The 16185-nt window shown below is 42.8% G+C and overlaps 1 protein-coding gene across 5 annotated transcripts; it reads left to right on the forward strand.

The window, feature by feature from the left end:
• The first annotated feature begins 213 nt into the window (after positions 1 to 213).
• HNRNPA3 (heterogeneous nuclear ribonucleoprotein A3) lies at positions 214 to 15834 on the forward strand. 5 transcript variants are annotated; one of them, XM_086466068.1, is made up of 13 exons: positions 214 to 338; positions 3926 to 4037; positions 4508 to 4531; positions 8526 to 8648; positions 8741 to 8887; positions 8970 to 9180; positions 9419 to 9508; positions 9570 to 9677; positions 9797 to 9877; positions 10930 to 11076; positions 11923 to 12048; positions 12135 to 12206; positions 12293 to 15834. In XM_086466068.1, exons 2-12 carry the CDS (start codon positions 3972 to 3974, stop codon positions 12185 to 12187), a joined length of 1176 nt encoding a protein of 391 aa, XP_086322194.1. In that variant the 5' UTR covers positions 214 to 338; positions 3926 to 3971; the 3' UTR covers positions 12188 to 12206; positions 12293 to 15834. The 5 variants fall into 5 exon arrangements, with proteins under 5 accessions (XP_086322194.1, XP_086322196.1, XP_086322195.1 ...); XM_086466070.1 differs by having other exon boundaries at positions 9585 to 9677; XM_086466069.1 differs by having other exon boundaries at positions 4511 to 4531.
• Positions 15835 to 16185: the final 351 nt, after the last annotated feature.

The raw sequence follows: 16185 nt of genomic DNA on the forward strand, positions 1-16185 counted from the left end.
TGCCCTACCCTACCCCCGCCTGCCTTCCTCCCTTCCTCCCTTCCCTCGCTCCCCTCCTCTCCCGCCCTCTCGGTGGGGAAGGGGCCGCTCGGCCGAGCGCGGCCCAGGGCTCGCGGCGCGGCGGACGGGGGTGGGGGGAGGGGCGGCTGGTGCCGAGAAGAAAGCGGTAACGGCCGCCGCGAGCGCGCGCGCGCACAGCTGCCAGCCCTCCCTTCCCCCTGTCGCGCGGTGCCAGGAGCCTGCCTTTCCACCACGTGACCCCTCCTCCGCCCTCCCCCTCCTCTTCCTCTCGGCTCCATATTGGTACTGAAGGAGGCGAGTCTGGTCACAAAATGGAGGTAACTGCCCGCCGCGTGGAGGGAGCGGGACTCGCTAGGCTGAGCTGAGGCAAGGGTGGAGGGGGAGGTGAGGCGGCACACCACCACCTCCTCGCCCCCGGCGGAGGCAGAGCTGCGTTAACCCCGCCACAGCCCCCGGGTGGGAAGGGGAAGTGCTGGGCGCGACGGGCTGCGGGGCGGGGGGCGACACGTAATGGTGCCCCTCGCGGTTCCCGCTGCCGCCCCGGAGCGGCCGCCTCCTCCTTGTAGCGTTTCTGCCGCGCTTCAGGCCCGCTTTTCCCTGTGACATGGCGCATTAACACGCAATGGCGGCCGCTGGCAGGAAGAGGGAGGACGCGGGAGAGGCTGCGCTTCCGCCGTGCGGCCCCTGGGGCACAGCAACTGCGGCCGCCATTTCGCTGCGCTCCAGAGTGTGGGTGGGGGACGCCTGGCCCTCGGCTTGGGACAAGGCTGCGGGTGGCAGAGTCCTCCTCAGCTATCCAGGGGGACACCGAAACACTTAGGCGTGTATTCGGCTAGAGCGGGGAGAAGCGAGCCACGCACATGCGTGTGTCATTGTTCTGCCGTCCCTGTGTGGCCCCCCCACGTGAACTACCCGCAGTAGTGCGCTAGGATATTCTTTTCGCACTCGTTATACTGGGAACAGACTTTTAAAGCATTAAGGTGATTTAGTGCAGTACGCAGCTTCTCGCTGAGGAATGCTGGTACACGTTGCCGGCGTCTCACCCACTTCCCGAGGAGAGGTAGCATGTGTAGCGAGCTTTTGCTGCCCGAGGGGGTGGGAGAAGGCATAGTGCAAAGCTCCCTCTGCTTTACCACTCCCGCAATCACATATGCACAAGAGCCACAACGTTCGGTCGCATCGTGCCTTAATCCTGGTGGGCAACACGAAGAAGCAGTTCTGCACAAACCTTGGTTCAAATTTTCCTCAGTTTGAATGCAGGCGAGATCAAAGGCAGACTAGGGCGATCATCCACACCCTACCTGGAGGGAAATACTGTCATGATATCCCCCTTTGCTCTCCTCTCCTCCAAACCCAAGTTTTTCAAGTAAAGTATGGTGAGCAAAAATGGTGCAGGTTTTTTTGTGGGGTTAGTGTTTTGTTTTTTTTTTTTTCTCTTGAGCCCCTTCATTGCAAGCTGAAATCTTACAAAATTGAGAACAGAGAAACCAATGGGTCACACTAGTTTCTGTTCCTACATTAAAAGCAGAGGAGAAACTGGATCCCTTACCAAACCAGCTAAAAATAACTTTTCCATGTAGGCAATTGTTTTAGCTGCTTCAGGGTTGTTGAATAGTTTGACAACTGGGAGGGATGGTTAGTTCAAAGCATTTGAATGTCCTTCAGTAAAGCTTGGAAACCCATCACATAAGTTATTAAGCTAATATGTTCTTGTTCTTTTCCCAGCAGATGTTCCTATTGGTGGTGGGAATAAACTGCCAACGCGCTTAAAGCTGAAAAAATCTATTGTTTTGCTGCTTTAACTTATAGGTTTAGGACAATATCCTGTATGGACATTATGTCCAATTTTAGCTATTTACAGAAAATACCAGTACATCTCCATAGTATTCTTTGAATGGACTGGTAAACTCCATCTTGGAGATGTCTGTTTCGCCTCTCTTGTCTTCTCTCTGTAAGAGATACAGTAGCATTGCAAGTTTCTTTGAGTAATGAGGCATCTCCTAATGACTTTCTGCTCATAACAGATCGTTCTGAGACTACATTAAATTCTATAGTTCAGTTGCAGGATACAACTGTTTAAATGCTAGCTTAACTCAGCTGATATAAATGTTCAGAACATTTTTATTAAGAGTTTAACGGAGTATTTTGTTGATGTTAAGTATTAAAAAAGCTAATATTGACAGCTGTTTTTTAGCAACTTTTTGTGAGGCAAAGTAAGAATAGGGCCGTACAGGGCTGTGTTCTGCTTCAGCTGATGGTGTGCATTAGCAAGGAGGCAACTCTCTTTTGACCGTGTGGCAGAGACCATGCCTGAGAGTTTTATGTTGGCCAGCATGGAACCTCACTGGGGAAGAAGCAGCATGTGACAAAACCAGAGAGGAATTGCATATGTTCCATGACTTTAAAAAAGTATTTAAATAGGCTTATCCTTTTCCTCCCTTACAATTCCCAAAGTTTTGCCATACAGCTACTTTTTTAAAAGCACTTGTAAACATTCTGTTTCATACCTCCCCTGCATGACATAAGGAATTAAACAGTTCAGCTGAAACACTCAGTATCCTAATACCTCCTAAATCAAAATGACGTTTGAAGGATTTCAAGAGTAGGTTTAACACTGTGTGGAGAGGAACTGAAGAGAATACCAACACTTTGATGTTACTTTGTAAAACCTTTAAAATTGTTAATGCATTAAATCATGGTACTCATGATTTCACAGAAGAGTTTCATTTGAAGCTGGATTTTAACATGGGATTATATTAAATAATTTCAGCTCTTTATAACAGTACATGTTGGTCATTTGCGGAGACCTGCCTGCCTTTCCCTATGTGGTGTTTGCAGAAATAAAACCCTAAAAAACCCACCCACAACCCAAACAAATAAACCCACAAAAATACACCTAATCTTGTAAATATCAATGAACTTAATGTAGCACAAATATAGTTTTACAGAATCATGTCACTCAGTGACAGTGTTGTATTTTGGCCACTGTAATAAAGAAACATCCCAAGTAGCGATGAATTGTAGCCAAAGATACTAATACAGTCTGTAAGACAAGTAAGTTAATGATCTCAGAAAACTTGAAATAATAAAGGCTAAAGGGAACGTGAATGCTTAGATATGGATTCATTCACTGAGCTTATCTTGTGAAATTCTTGGGCTTTGTAATGATATGTACATAACATTCACATTTATTGTGAAAAGTTTGGTATGTAAATATAGAGTACAAGGTGGTAATCAAATATATCACTTGGAAGCAAAAGTAATGCAGATTACTTGTGCTACAGACTGCTGAGGATCAACTCACGTTGTTAAAATTTCTGGTGTTGCAAGAATAGAGTCAGTAAAGGATTCTTGCACTGGTGTTAGCGGAAAATATTTTTTGATACAGAAAATATTTAACGCATCCTCTAGTGTTCCAGTTCCAGAGTGCTGGATCACCCATTACAGTAGGTTACACATAAGGTAGTTCTAATAAGCGATATTTGCAAAATATTAAATATTTTTGAGGTTTAAAACCTAGATAAGTAGAATTTGATTTTTGTAGTGGGTTTGGGTATCAAAGGTAGAGTTTGATTGCCCTGTACCAGTTGTATTCATGATAGTTATGTAAGACAGTAATCAACATAGGTTGTTTTCTGCAGATTTTAGCATTAGTTTGTACCTAGTTACTCCAACAGTTGTAAAAAGAGCTGTGCTAGGATAGCAGCTGTTCCTTCTGCCGCTCTTAACTATTAAGTGAGCAAAGTAGGCTGAGGATTTTTACTCTGCCCTTAAATACTTATATTTTTTTCTGCTTTCACCCCTCTCCCGTCTCCTATAAAGCCACACCCGTGTGTTGCAGCCAGAGGAGGCCCTGCTTCACAGGAGTTGGGGTAAGTACTGACTTATCCAACCTGTTTTCTAGGTTTCCTAGATCTAACAGAAAGGCTGAGTTAGAGTACCCTTCCAAAATGGCTGCTCTTAAGGAAGAGAGAGATGTGGAAGACTACAAGAGGAAAGGAAGACGATCCTCACAGGTGAGAGGGTTGCTTTTTTAATTAAAAAAAAGTAACTTTAAGGGGAAAAGATTAAGAAAACCCAACAACTTAACCATTTCTGTCTGATGTATTAATTCATAGCTTTTTTCCTACCTTCTTCATCCCCATATTAGTGGAGTAACTTTAAATTGCAGTGTATTACTTAGTGTTAAGGGGTGGGGTGTTAAGCATAGTGGGGAAATTTGCTTTTCTGATTTTCTGTTGTAATGAAAGTGGTTAAATGTACGTTTGCAATTAAAGCAAGGTGTAATTATTTTTTTTAAGAAATTCATGCATCCTCAGAGTATCAGCAGGAACTTGATTCCTTATCTTCAAAATCCTGTTTTTAGTGGGCGTGAAGACAGGTTCTTTCTTTTTTTTTTTGTATATAAAAAATGGTTGCCTGATAGTCACTGCAAATGAAAGCGAGGCTGTACTAAGTAAAAATAACTGTTTTCTTTTGCTTCTAGCAGAAATACCGTAGACTGAATAAGGTGCGTAGTATAGAGAAGATGTTGGGGCTGTTCTGGGAGGATGGGAGCTAGTTACTTTGGGGCAGGGTGTGGAAGTGGGAGGCGGGGGGGAAAGGTCTTGATACCCTTCAGAAAATAAACTCGAATTTTAAGATCAGCAAAGAGGGTATTAAATATGCGTGTATAGCTTATAACTGAGACATTTTCTGATTGTTTATTTTCACTTGTTTGCTTCCTAACCTTCCTTTTCCAGGGTTCCCGAATATTTTAGCTAGTTCAAACCCTTTTGTTCAGGAACGATACACTACTGCAATGTGCGAGGGCCTGTACACTTGAGTTAAGAGCAAACCTCGTCCCGGTGGCATGTGCTTGGTAGCGTATGGTTATTTTGTATTGAGTGCGGTGTGTAAAGTCCTTGCGGAAGGAATGTTGCAACTGTCTCACAGGTTTGGACTTTGGGTAGGACGTGACTGGGGTCGCTCAGCTGCCTCCTAAATCAGCTCCTGTAGGTTACAAAAGTAGCTTGCCCTGGAACGTAGGTAAAAGCTATTAAGTTTCTAGAGAAAATGTTTCACAGGGAAAGTTGATGGCAGCCCCAGTTGTGGTCAGCATTCCTATTTGAGCAGGCAGTCTAGGATTGGACTGCTGGGGGCACAGAGCAGACCCGTCTCACAGGTTTGGCCGCAGGGAAGCGCAGGCATGGTGCCAGGTGTTTTGTGGGTGCTTGCTGGTGTTCACGGAGGTACGATGCCCGGGAGGACTCCACCTGAAAAGTCCTTTTAAAAGAGAAATACTGCAGCTCCGAAAGGCTGGTTATTCAAAACACCTGCCAGGTGAAAGTTAGGTTTGTAGCAAACTCAGGATAAAGGCAGTTGGTATCTGCAGCAGTGTTGTCAAAAGATCTTAGGATTTCTGCAGAGATTAGGATTTTTGCAGGCATTCCTGGCGGTGCTAGTTGCCATTTTTAGTTCCTCTCTTCTGGGCGGGGTGCAGTTCGACTGCGCTGAGTGTTCGGGGCTTTAGGTAGGACGTAGGAGCCAGCAGCTGGATTCCGGTCGGGAGAGGGGCGAGCAGAGGGAGCCGCGTGCTCCCCGGCCGTGCCCTCCTGGGCCGGCCCGGGCGGCGGCGGCGGGACACTCCCATGGCGCCACTGCGGCGCTGGGACGTGGCCGGCGGGGCGGGCGCTGCTGCGCGCGCGCGTTCCCGCTCCCCCCCGAGGCCCCGCCCCTCCGCCTCCATATTGAGGGTGGAGGAGACGAGATCGCTCACAAAATGGAGGCGGTCGGTGCTGTTTAGAGCGTTGGCTTGAGGGAGGAAGTCGCTAGTCAAGGCTGGAAAGCAAGTTCCCCGCCTCCTCAGAGGCTACTAACGTGTTTGGGAAGTCCCTTAAACTGCTTAGGGGGAGAAATGAAGCTTCTTGCTGGCTGCAGGCAGGCTGGGTGTTCGTACGACTGCACCCACCCCCACCTCCTCCTGTGACGGAAGGAATGCTGCAAAATGGCGTGCTGGCCCGCAGTGTCGGCTGAGTGGGAGGGAGCCTGCTGATCTTGTTGAAGCAGCGTGGTAGTTACGCTAGGGAGGAAGGGGGAGATGTGTAAGTTTTGCTGCCCAGGAGAGATTGCTGTTACAACTCACAGCAGAAGGACTCAGAAGCAACATCTTGTGTGATAGAGGACAGCACTCTGAAAACTCTAGAGATACTTAACCCCAGTGAGAACAAAATGCCTGAAAGAAACAACTCACTCCCTAAGAAAATGCTGCCTTTTATTTCTGTGGAGAGTATGTGTAACATAGGTGTGTCCTGAGGATAATTTCTCTCCGATAGAAGAGAGAAGCTGTAATGGCAAGTGTTTTTTCTCCCATATGAGAATGGCAGTTCATGTGCACATAATAAAAATGAGCAGAAAAGGAGTTTACTTTTCCTTTCAGGAGTGACCTGAAGCGTTCTGTGGTCATTCTTTTAAGGTAAAAGCAGTGTGAACTGCTAACTGGAAACGCCTTAGCCTTGAGGGGCGTCAGAGAAATGTAAAAAGTTTGTCCAATTTTTCCTTACATGGGTTTTTGGTTTTGGAGGAGTCTAAACTCTACAGTTTCACATAATAAATTTCCTTTAATATGCATACGGGAGTTTAAAACACTTAATGTTCCCAGCTTTAACATAACCCAGCTAAAAAGTAAGTAGCGTCAGTAAATAAAAAAAAAGGCAGTTAGCAACAGAAAACAGTACTTCACTTAACCTAAAGCAGTCTCTGTATGCAGTAGGTATGTTAGCATGTAAGATTTTAAGTTTACATACAGTTAGAAGGGAGATTTTTTTTTTTTTATTAAGCTTCTGTAGTCCAAACCACTTGTAAGCCCGTAGAAAAGAAGTTTTTGCTTTGTAGTCACAGGACCGTTGACTGTCAGTCATTTATATAATGTTCCTGTAGTGACAAAGTTAGTGCCTTAAATAGCAAGCTGTCACTGAGAATGCTGGGGCTCTTTCTCGCTAAGTTTAGCCAGGGATTTATTTCCCACCCAGCTTTTCATAATCTTTGGTATTGTTTCCTGTAGTACAACCTGAACATTATAAATCAATGGTTTCCTAAAGCATTCTGTAGTTCAGAAATTCTCTTTTGCCATGTATTGTTTCACAATATTCATTGCTCTTTAGGGTGGTTGCGTTGCACTCAAAGGGATATATGCTTTCCTGACAACCCTAGCACTACCACCCCCATTTATTTAAATTGTGACAGAGGTTAAAGCACTTCACCTTCAGGTTTGAAGTGAGACGCCTAGAAGTCTGTGGCTGATTTTATGTAGTTCAGCTCTCAGGCTAATGCTGCATCTAGTCTAGGTTAACCCACTGCAGCAGAAACAGTGAAGCCTGTTACGCATTCCTGCTGCAGAACTGAAGTCACATGCAGCATAGCTGGCCAGCACCTTGTGGAGTGGTTTGCATGCACAAAAGTACCAGTTTGCTAAATAAGGTTTTAATCTGGTTACTTTCTGTAAGTCTCCTCTGTCTTGGGGATGGGAGAAAGTTGTAAAATAATTTTTCATAAACACCTGTCATATATACGGGAATATTCCTTGCCAAACTAAAAAAAACCTAAAAATGCAGCAGTGAAAGACAGCAGAAACACTAATGCACATGTAAGCCCCCTTTAATTGTGCTATAGAAAACTGCATTCTGAAAATTAGCACATTTTTAAAATGTGGCTGGTCATCTATAGGTGATCTGTCAAGAGCTTCAATTAAGCTTGTTTGGTTTATGATGCTTGTTAAGGTACCAGTCTTATTCCAGTAGTTTTACCCACTACTGGTCATTGATTAGTCATTATTCAAGACATTTTTATATATGTAAGACACAAGTCCATGTTGATTCACATTTGAGAGACATTTCCTATCACACTGAAAACCACATATGTACATCTGCTTTCCTGCTTGTGTGCATTAAACTTAACAAAATTACCTGAGTACAAAATTGACAATTTTAAGGAATTAAGAATTGATAAATTTCTTCAAAATGCAAAAAAGTAACCTTTCAAAATGGATATCCAGAGGGAGTAGACACTCAGTTTGGACAATAACCTTTTTTTCTTGTACACTGTGTCTTCAAATTACTTATAGTTCCTCAGGATTGTGCTTCACAGAGTGTTAGAACTCCCCTTTATCTAGCAGTGCTTCATTGCTAATCCCTACAGAGCAATACACAACTCGAACATAAGATAGGCATAAAATGAATGCACTTCCGGGGGGCTGGGGAGCAACCGAATCAGTTAGTATATTCAAATCTCTTTACTGTTGCTTGCATTTGAGCACTCTTAAGTTGTTAGTTAGTGTTTTAATTAAAATGAGACCTCATTAAGTGTTTATTATGCTGCTGTCTCAACCCATTAGAAGTCATTACTTTTATGTAAATATATTCCACCTATTTGTAGTTGTAATGTGTACAGATAATTTTTACTAATTCTGTGAAATTTTAACTCGGTGTTTTGTATTCAAAATACGTTCTCGATTTTTGATTTTGTAGGGCCATGAGCCAAAGGAGCCAGAGCAGTTGAGAAAGCTGTTCATTGGAGGTCTGAGCTTTGAAACAACAGATGATAGCTTGAGAGAGCACTTTGAAAAATGGGGCACACTCACGGACTGTGTGGTAAAGTCTCAAATATTAGTTTGTGCTTTTGAAAGGACATGTAGGTACTTAACCTAGTACAGGAATGCAGAGTACCTCCTGTGTTTTTGCAGGTGATGAGAGACCCACAAACAAAACGTTCCAGAGGCTTCGGCTTTGTGACTTACTCGTGTGTGGAGGAGGTAGATGCTGCCATGAGTGCTCGACCGCATAAGGTTGATGGACGCGTGGTTGAACCAAAGAGAGCAGTTTCGAGGGAGGTAAGTTAGTGTTTCAGTTAACCTCATTCCCTAATCTTCACCTAATAATTTAAACCACTGAATGTCCTTTTTGGCATTGTAGGATTCTGTAAAGCCTGGCGCACATCTCACAGTAAAGAAAATATTTGTTGGTGGAATTAAAGAAGATACAGAAGAGTATAATTTAAGGGAGTACTTTGAAAAATATGGGAAGATTGAAACCATAGAAGTCATGGAAGACAGGCAAAGCGGAAAGAAAAGAGGCTTCGCTTTTGTAACTTTTGATGATCATGATACAGTTGATAAAATTGTTGGTATGTAACATGAAATGACTTACGGGATAAAATTGTGACGTTAGATTTCAGAACAGCAGCATGTAGAATGTAAGATACTGGCATAATCAACTTGCCTTACTATTGTAAGAGATGGGGTAGATTTGATGGTCCTTTTAAAAGCGTCATGCCTTACAGTAGATTTCTGTGAGAGTTTTACAGCATATTGCTTTCAACAATTTGATTTTCTAATTTTTTCCTATTTCACAATTTTATATAGTTCAGAAATATCATACTATAAATGGACATAACTGTGAAGTGAAAAAAGCGCTCTCAAAACAAGAGATGCAGACTGCTAGCTCTCAGAGAGGTGAGTTTGGAGTTGTGGATGGTTGTTTTATGTAACTGGTTTTCAATTAATGTAATTTAAGTAAAATATTTTGTAGGTCGTGGGGGTGGCTCAGGCAACTTCATGGGTCGTGGGAACTTTGGAGGCGGTGGAGGAAACTTTGGCCGAGGAGGAAACTTTGGTGGAAGAGGTAAATTACTGCGATGTCCATACAGAATGGGATTTCTGTTCTTTTGTTTCCTGTGTCACTTGGCTTAAACACTTAAGGTGTGTGTTCAGGAAAACATTCTCATCTGTTTTGTGTTCCAGGAGGCTATGGGGGTGGTGGTGGCGGTGGTGGGAGCAGAGGAAGCTTTGGGGGTGGTGACGGATACAATGGATTTGGTGATGGTAAGTGTATTGTTCACTTGGTATTTTTTCCCCCGAACGTTATAACCAGCTGTAAGTCTTGGCTTCACCTTGGAAACAAAGTCTGCTTTGGCGATAATGTTTTCTGCATTGTAGAGCTGTGAAGAGTTAGAGATTTTTTGTTTTCTTCACAAAATGGTGGTTAAAAAAACATACTCCTCTATATTTCCCCCTGTCATGAGGTTATGCAACAGCTGTTTATGGTATTGAGAACTAAATGGAGATTCTGGTGTCAGTTGACATGACTAAAACTGAACAAAGCAGTGACCAACTAACACGCCAGAAATCTTTTCAGTCGTCTGTGAGACTTTTTGTGGCTCAGTATCTTTTTCATGATGAAGTTTGGATGAGTATCCAAAATGGATGTAAAGAGAACTGTGGAGATTACCAAATGTCTGTGGAGTAGCGTTTTTGCAGGGTGGGGGGGGCTGGAAGTGAGGGAAGCAGCGTGTAGTTCCTGATGTCCTGACTCTATAAGCAGATATGTGTAGTGATGTTGAGTTCTCTGGATCTATTTCCCGTTTGGAACTACTCCATCGAAATGTTGGAGACCAGATCAGCATCTAATACTAAGTCTTTCAGATATGCTTAATGTGATTAGAAAAAAAGAATGTCCAGTAGCTTTGACACACATATAAATAAAGTTGTATGTTTAGATAAATACTAAACCAGAATTCTTTTGAGGGCTTTGCCTGCTGAGTCATTTCAGTTCAGAGCAATAAAGAGGATGATACCAGTACTGACAAAGCTGTTTGTGTAGAGAAGCAGTTACCACATGTAATGGGTGGTGATGGTGGAGCAGCATGTCTGCGTACTTTCTGTGAGCCAGAATGAACTTCTGCTTCAAGGATATGCATAAACTAGCAGGGGCTTTTTGTTTGGATTAAATAGCTGAGATAAATGATGGAACTGCGATGAATGTAATACAGGGAAAATGCAAGACATTTTTATTTTGTGGTTTTGTTGTTAGATGGACCTTTCCTTACCAATATTTAGCTTTGGTGTGTTTAGTTTGACTCTTCTTTTATTCAAAGGTGGCAACTATGGAGGTGGTCCTGGCTATGGCAGCAGAGGAGGTTATGGTGGCGGTGGAGGACCAGGATATGGAAACCCAGGTGGTGGATATGGAGGTGGAGGAGGAGGATATGATGGCTACAATGAAGGAGGAAATTTTGGTGGTGGTAAGATGGCAACTTTAATTAGACATCAGCGTTTTTTAGGCAGGTCTGAGTTGTACAGTGCCTGAGGTATGATACTGCCATAAACTGAGTTGTACCATTAGGCCTTAATGTAGAATGCTGTGTTACATGTGTTCTGTCTGGATCGCATTGGATGCGCTACACAACATGGAACTCATTTTACAAAAAGCAGCAGCTATAAATTTGTGTGTGGAGGAAGTAGAATAGGAGGATTTTGAAGCTTTTGGCCATTTGAAGTGTGCTGTTGGCATCAGGTACCAGTGCACGTCACGTAGATCACAACCTCCTCTGGGAGGACTATAAATCTAAGTTGATACAAGCTTTGTGATTGTTTGCCCCAAGTTTAGGGAGTTAAGCTGCAAAATCTGCGTACTTTAGTGCACTCTCTGATGTGTATATGCAGCATTCCTCTTGCAGTTCTGTCACTTTTTGGAGCAAATAAATTGTGTGTGGTTTACATTATTGTCATATATGCGAAGCATTGGGCAGTGGAAGAATGATAGTGGGAGTCATGTGCTTTTCTGAGTTTGGAGGACTTGAATTTGGCCTATTGTGTTAACTTCAAATTGCCTCTCAAATCTCTTATCGATTTTTCTCGTGTGAAGTTTTTCATCTTGAATGAAATACCAGTTTCTGATCTTCAAAATGCTAAGGGACTTCGATCAGTTTTGCGTTGTTAGTAGAGGTAGCGTGCAAAATGCTTGCAATTCTGCTTTAAATGGTTTTAAATGAATACAATTCACATTTATGCTGAATGTCATAATTTGGCAGGCTTCACACCCAGAGTGTTGAACGAAAATGGCTTTATAAATCTGTATTTGCTTTCAGGTAATTATGGTGGAAGTGGAAACTACAATGATTTTGGCAATTACAGTGGACAGCAGCAGTCTAACTATGGTCCCATGAAGGGTGGTGGCAGCTTTGGTGGCAGAAGTTCAGGCAGTCCCTATGGTGGTAAATATGATTTTGTACAGAAAGCATTTTTGGGGTTAAAATATGTTGTTATTCTTGTATTTCAATATACACCCTGGTTTTTGTAGGTGGTTATGGATCCGGAAGTGGAAGTGGGGGCTATGGTGGTAGAAGATTCTAAAAATGCTACCAGAAAAAGGGTAGGTGTAATGCATATTTATAATGATGATTAACAATGTACAACTGTTCACTGAGAGTAATAATTTTCTTATCCTGTATTCAACAGGCTACAGTTCTTAGCAGGAGAGAGAGCGAGGAGTTGTCAGGAAAGCTGCAGGTTACTTTGAGACAGTCGTCCCAAATGCATTAGAGGAACTGTAAAATCTGCCACAGAAGGAACGATGATCCATAGTCAGAAAAGTTACTGCAGCTTAAACAGGAAACCCTTCTTGTTCAGGACTGTCATAGCCACAGTTTGCAAAAAGTGCAGCTATTGATTAATGCAATGTAGTGTCGATTAGATGTACATTCCTGAGGTCTTTATCTGTTGTAGCTTTGTCTTTCTTTTTTCTTTTTATTTTCCCATTACATCAGGTATATTGCCCTGTAAATTGTGGTAGTGGTACCAGGAATAAACAAATTAAGGAATTTTTAACTTTTCAATATTTGTGTAGTTCAGTTTTTCCACATTTAGTACAGAGAACTCTATAACAGAAATAAAATGTAGTTTAGGGTGTTTCCTTGTTAGTTAATAGAGAGGATTAATGCATTTCTCAATTACTATTTTGTATTAATTTAAAGTTAACAATAGAAACACCTATCGATTTGCAGTCTTAAGGGGTCTAGTCTCAGTGTATATATGTAACTGCCATTGACCTGGGTTACATAGGCATACAGAGGGAGAACATCTGTATGTTGCGTTACAGTTTGTTTAGATGTATAACTAGGATTGAGTTACTCAAATTAGTGTTTGTGAATTATAGAACTAAGCTTTACCTTAATGAAATCTTCAAATTACTTTTTGGTTTGTGCATAATTTTTTAATTTGTAGCTCTGTATTAGTACTAGCGCTTCAAGAAAATAAGGCATGATAAATATTTTAACAAGACCAACTTCAGACACATTAAAGCTGTCTCCCGTCTCATTTGAGATGTCTGAGGGATAACTGCAGTTGCTTAAGTCTTGGGTGAAGAGAAAAAGAAACTTGCTTTTTATCTTTATATTTATTGTAATTCCCGAGAAGTTAAGGTGGGGGGAATCAAGTGCCTGTTTCCTTGGGATATACAATGATTCTGTTTCAATAAAACTATACTTTGGGGAGGGTGGCTTGGAATTTTCATCCCCTTCCTTCGTCCCCGTTTCCCTCTCCCTCACACCAGACTGCGCTGTTTCAATTAAATGAGGCGTCATAGCGAGAGTACCGTAGGTGTGTTCCTCAATCACTTAATGGCTATATACTTTCTTGCATGCACCCTAGGCAATTTTCTGGACACATTCTTCTGACTGGGAGCCAAGGGTAGCACAGGTGTAATCACTGACAGTCCCAGGTAACGCGTTCCAAAAGCCTGTTCACGATGGGCTCTGAGTAGTATAGTTCTCCAGCTTTTTCCCTTGCGAATGCCTGCGCTCGGCTAAGAGCTCGAAGACCAAACAAACCACGACCTAGCTGTATTTTACCGACTAGACGCAATGCCCACCATGTAGAACGGTACAGTCTTGAGCTTCCGCAGGTAGAACGGTAGCGCGTTACAGTCTGACTTGATGCACTGGAGTAGCAAATCTTATCAGCACGTGTGGCTAGAAATTGTGCTTCGTCCTCACCTCTGACCTCCAAATTAAGGCACTACAGCCTGCCATTTTCTCACCTGACGTGAATTCTCTCGACTGCTGCCAGGACAGTGCTTTCTGTCCGCTCAGGCTCAGAAGAGTAGGGGCCCAGTCCATAGAAGAAATACTCAGCCACTTGGCCATATGGCACTGGAGTTACTCACGCCTGTTTCGCTGCTGGGTCAATGTGCAGTATAAGGTAAATGCGATTCCAGTGTAGGAATGAATCTGCAAAGATGTGTGGAATGGCTCAAGGCATAATCAGTCATATTAATAATGAATTACGATTTTAAGAAGTAGTAGAAAAATGAGTGTGTTGTTCGGGAAAAAAAAAAAATTAAACAATGTTATTTAAACACTGTTATTGGAGTGTATTTAGACTGCAGTACGCTAAAACAAGGAACCGGTGTCAAGATGGTAGCCTCCAAACGGGATTGCAAAGTCTGCTTATTCTTTTCTGTGGAGTTTTAAAATATCTCTAAAGTTAAAGCAAGAATTGGTGATTTAGTGAACACTTCTGTTGTTGTACATATTAATTTGGGCTTGGGGTGGGGGGGAGGCTGTATTTCAATAAAGGCATTTTTTAAACAACCCATTTGGAGTTTGCAAACATTGGAAACTAAACCACAACTCACTAGGGAGTGAGCCACCTAACTACCGACTTGTACGTTACTACGCTTAGAAGATGTGTAGACTTGTACCTGGGGCCTGCATCTGGTTGCAGGGGCAACTGGAGGATGGGGTTGATGTCCCTTCTGACAATTGATCTGGTATTTCTAAATTTTTTTAGAATGTATTGACAGTGTTCTTTTTAACAGGGCCTTTGTAGCTGTACTGTGACAACAATGTTAACTTTGAAAAATAGTGTGATAATAAACTTTATGAACAAGATCTGTATGCACCCTTTTAAGAGATGGATGTAAGTGATGCTCTGTAGGCGGGTGGGGTAGCTTAGCTGTTGTTTGTGACGTGGAAAAGTGTAAGCCGTGAGGACAGTGATTAACCAGCTCCAAAGAACCTAGGATGTACCTCTTTGATCCATACTTTGCTAAGGAGACTCGTAAGACAGGACTTCAGCAGCCTGTTGAGTATGGAGAAGTCAGCATAATTGCAGAATGACAAGGCAGCAGGAGCAACAGCTTCAACTTCCAGAAAAGTGAAGGCATAAGATACTGTGCTGATAGTGAGCAGCTTTCCCAAGGCTAGTTAATCTGCTTATCACAGCTGAAATATCGAAGAAAGTCTAGCAAGAGTTCTTCACCTTTTGGAACCTCCTTGAGTGATAGCTACTTGAGTTGACTCAAAATCACTAGGTCTAGCATTTAGACCTGAAAGGAAGGGCAATGAGCATAGGTAAGGTTTGCCTTTAAAATTTTTCATGAATTATAAAAGAGTAGCGGGAGGTTTTTAAAACAAGGTAAGAGTAATTTCTTTAATTTTCAGGTTGAATGAGAAGCTGCTGCTTGACAAAATGGGGAATGTCTTGCACATCCTCTTCAATTGAAGGTTGCTGACTGGGTAAGATTTGTAGTGCATAGTAAAACACTTGTTTAACCCTTACTTCCTTCTAGGCTTTCCTTTGCCAACCCTTTAATTTCAAGGAAAGCCTTAAGCATTAAGGAGCAAGTATTCCAGCATGTGCCGTCCAGCAGTTCCGGCTCTGGGTGAGGGTTGCGTGCTGGCATAATTGCTACCGAAGAGTCTTCTGTTCCTGGCAGGTACAGAACTGCTGTGTGTGCGAGATGACGAGACGGAAACGGTCAATGTTTTGAAATACGTGCTCTAGTTACCGGGGGGAGGGGGGTGGGGCGGGGCAGAAATTGTTTGTTACCTTGTGATAGAAAGAGGCGCCTTACAGAAACCCAGAAAGTGAAGAAGACTCGGAAGCGGTTCGTCACAGTTCTCGGCAGCGTGCGGTACGCTGCTGCTGCAGTGATTCTGTAAAGGCACTTGGCGTGGGTTAGAGCAGTGATTCCCTCCTAATAAATGAATCTTGGCTTACCAGGTGGGTTTGTATTGATCTGTACAAGTCAAAGAGTTTCTTTCCCGATTTTTGGTGCTTTCAGGCAGGGTAGTTCGGTGGAGGCCAATCCTGTCACCCCGCTGAAAGCACGACTGCATCGATGCAGATGAATGACAATAAAAGAACTTTTCATGGAATCTGCTTTTACGCACGTTGGTTCTTAACTCTTGGAACATGTATTTCCTTTTCTGCATCTTTGGTTGTTACAGGTCTGGGATATTTTTCACACCTTTTATATAGTAGTCGAGTACCTATTGAAACGTCGCAATCCACTTGAGTCTGTGCATTACTTTTGTGAAGTCAGTTTCTGTTTTGACGTTGGTTGTGCT

The sequence above is a fragment of the Leptosomus discolor genome, chromosome 5 (genome assembly GCF_034619465.1).
Source record: "Leptosomus discolor isolate bLepDis1 chromosome 5, bLepDis1.hap2, whole genome shotgun sequence".
NCBI classification, from domain to species: Eukaryota; Metazoa; Chordata; class Aves; order Leptosomiformes; family Leptosomidae; genus Leptosomus; species Leptosomus discolor.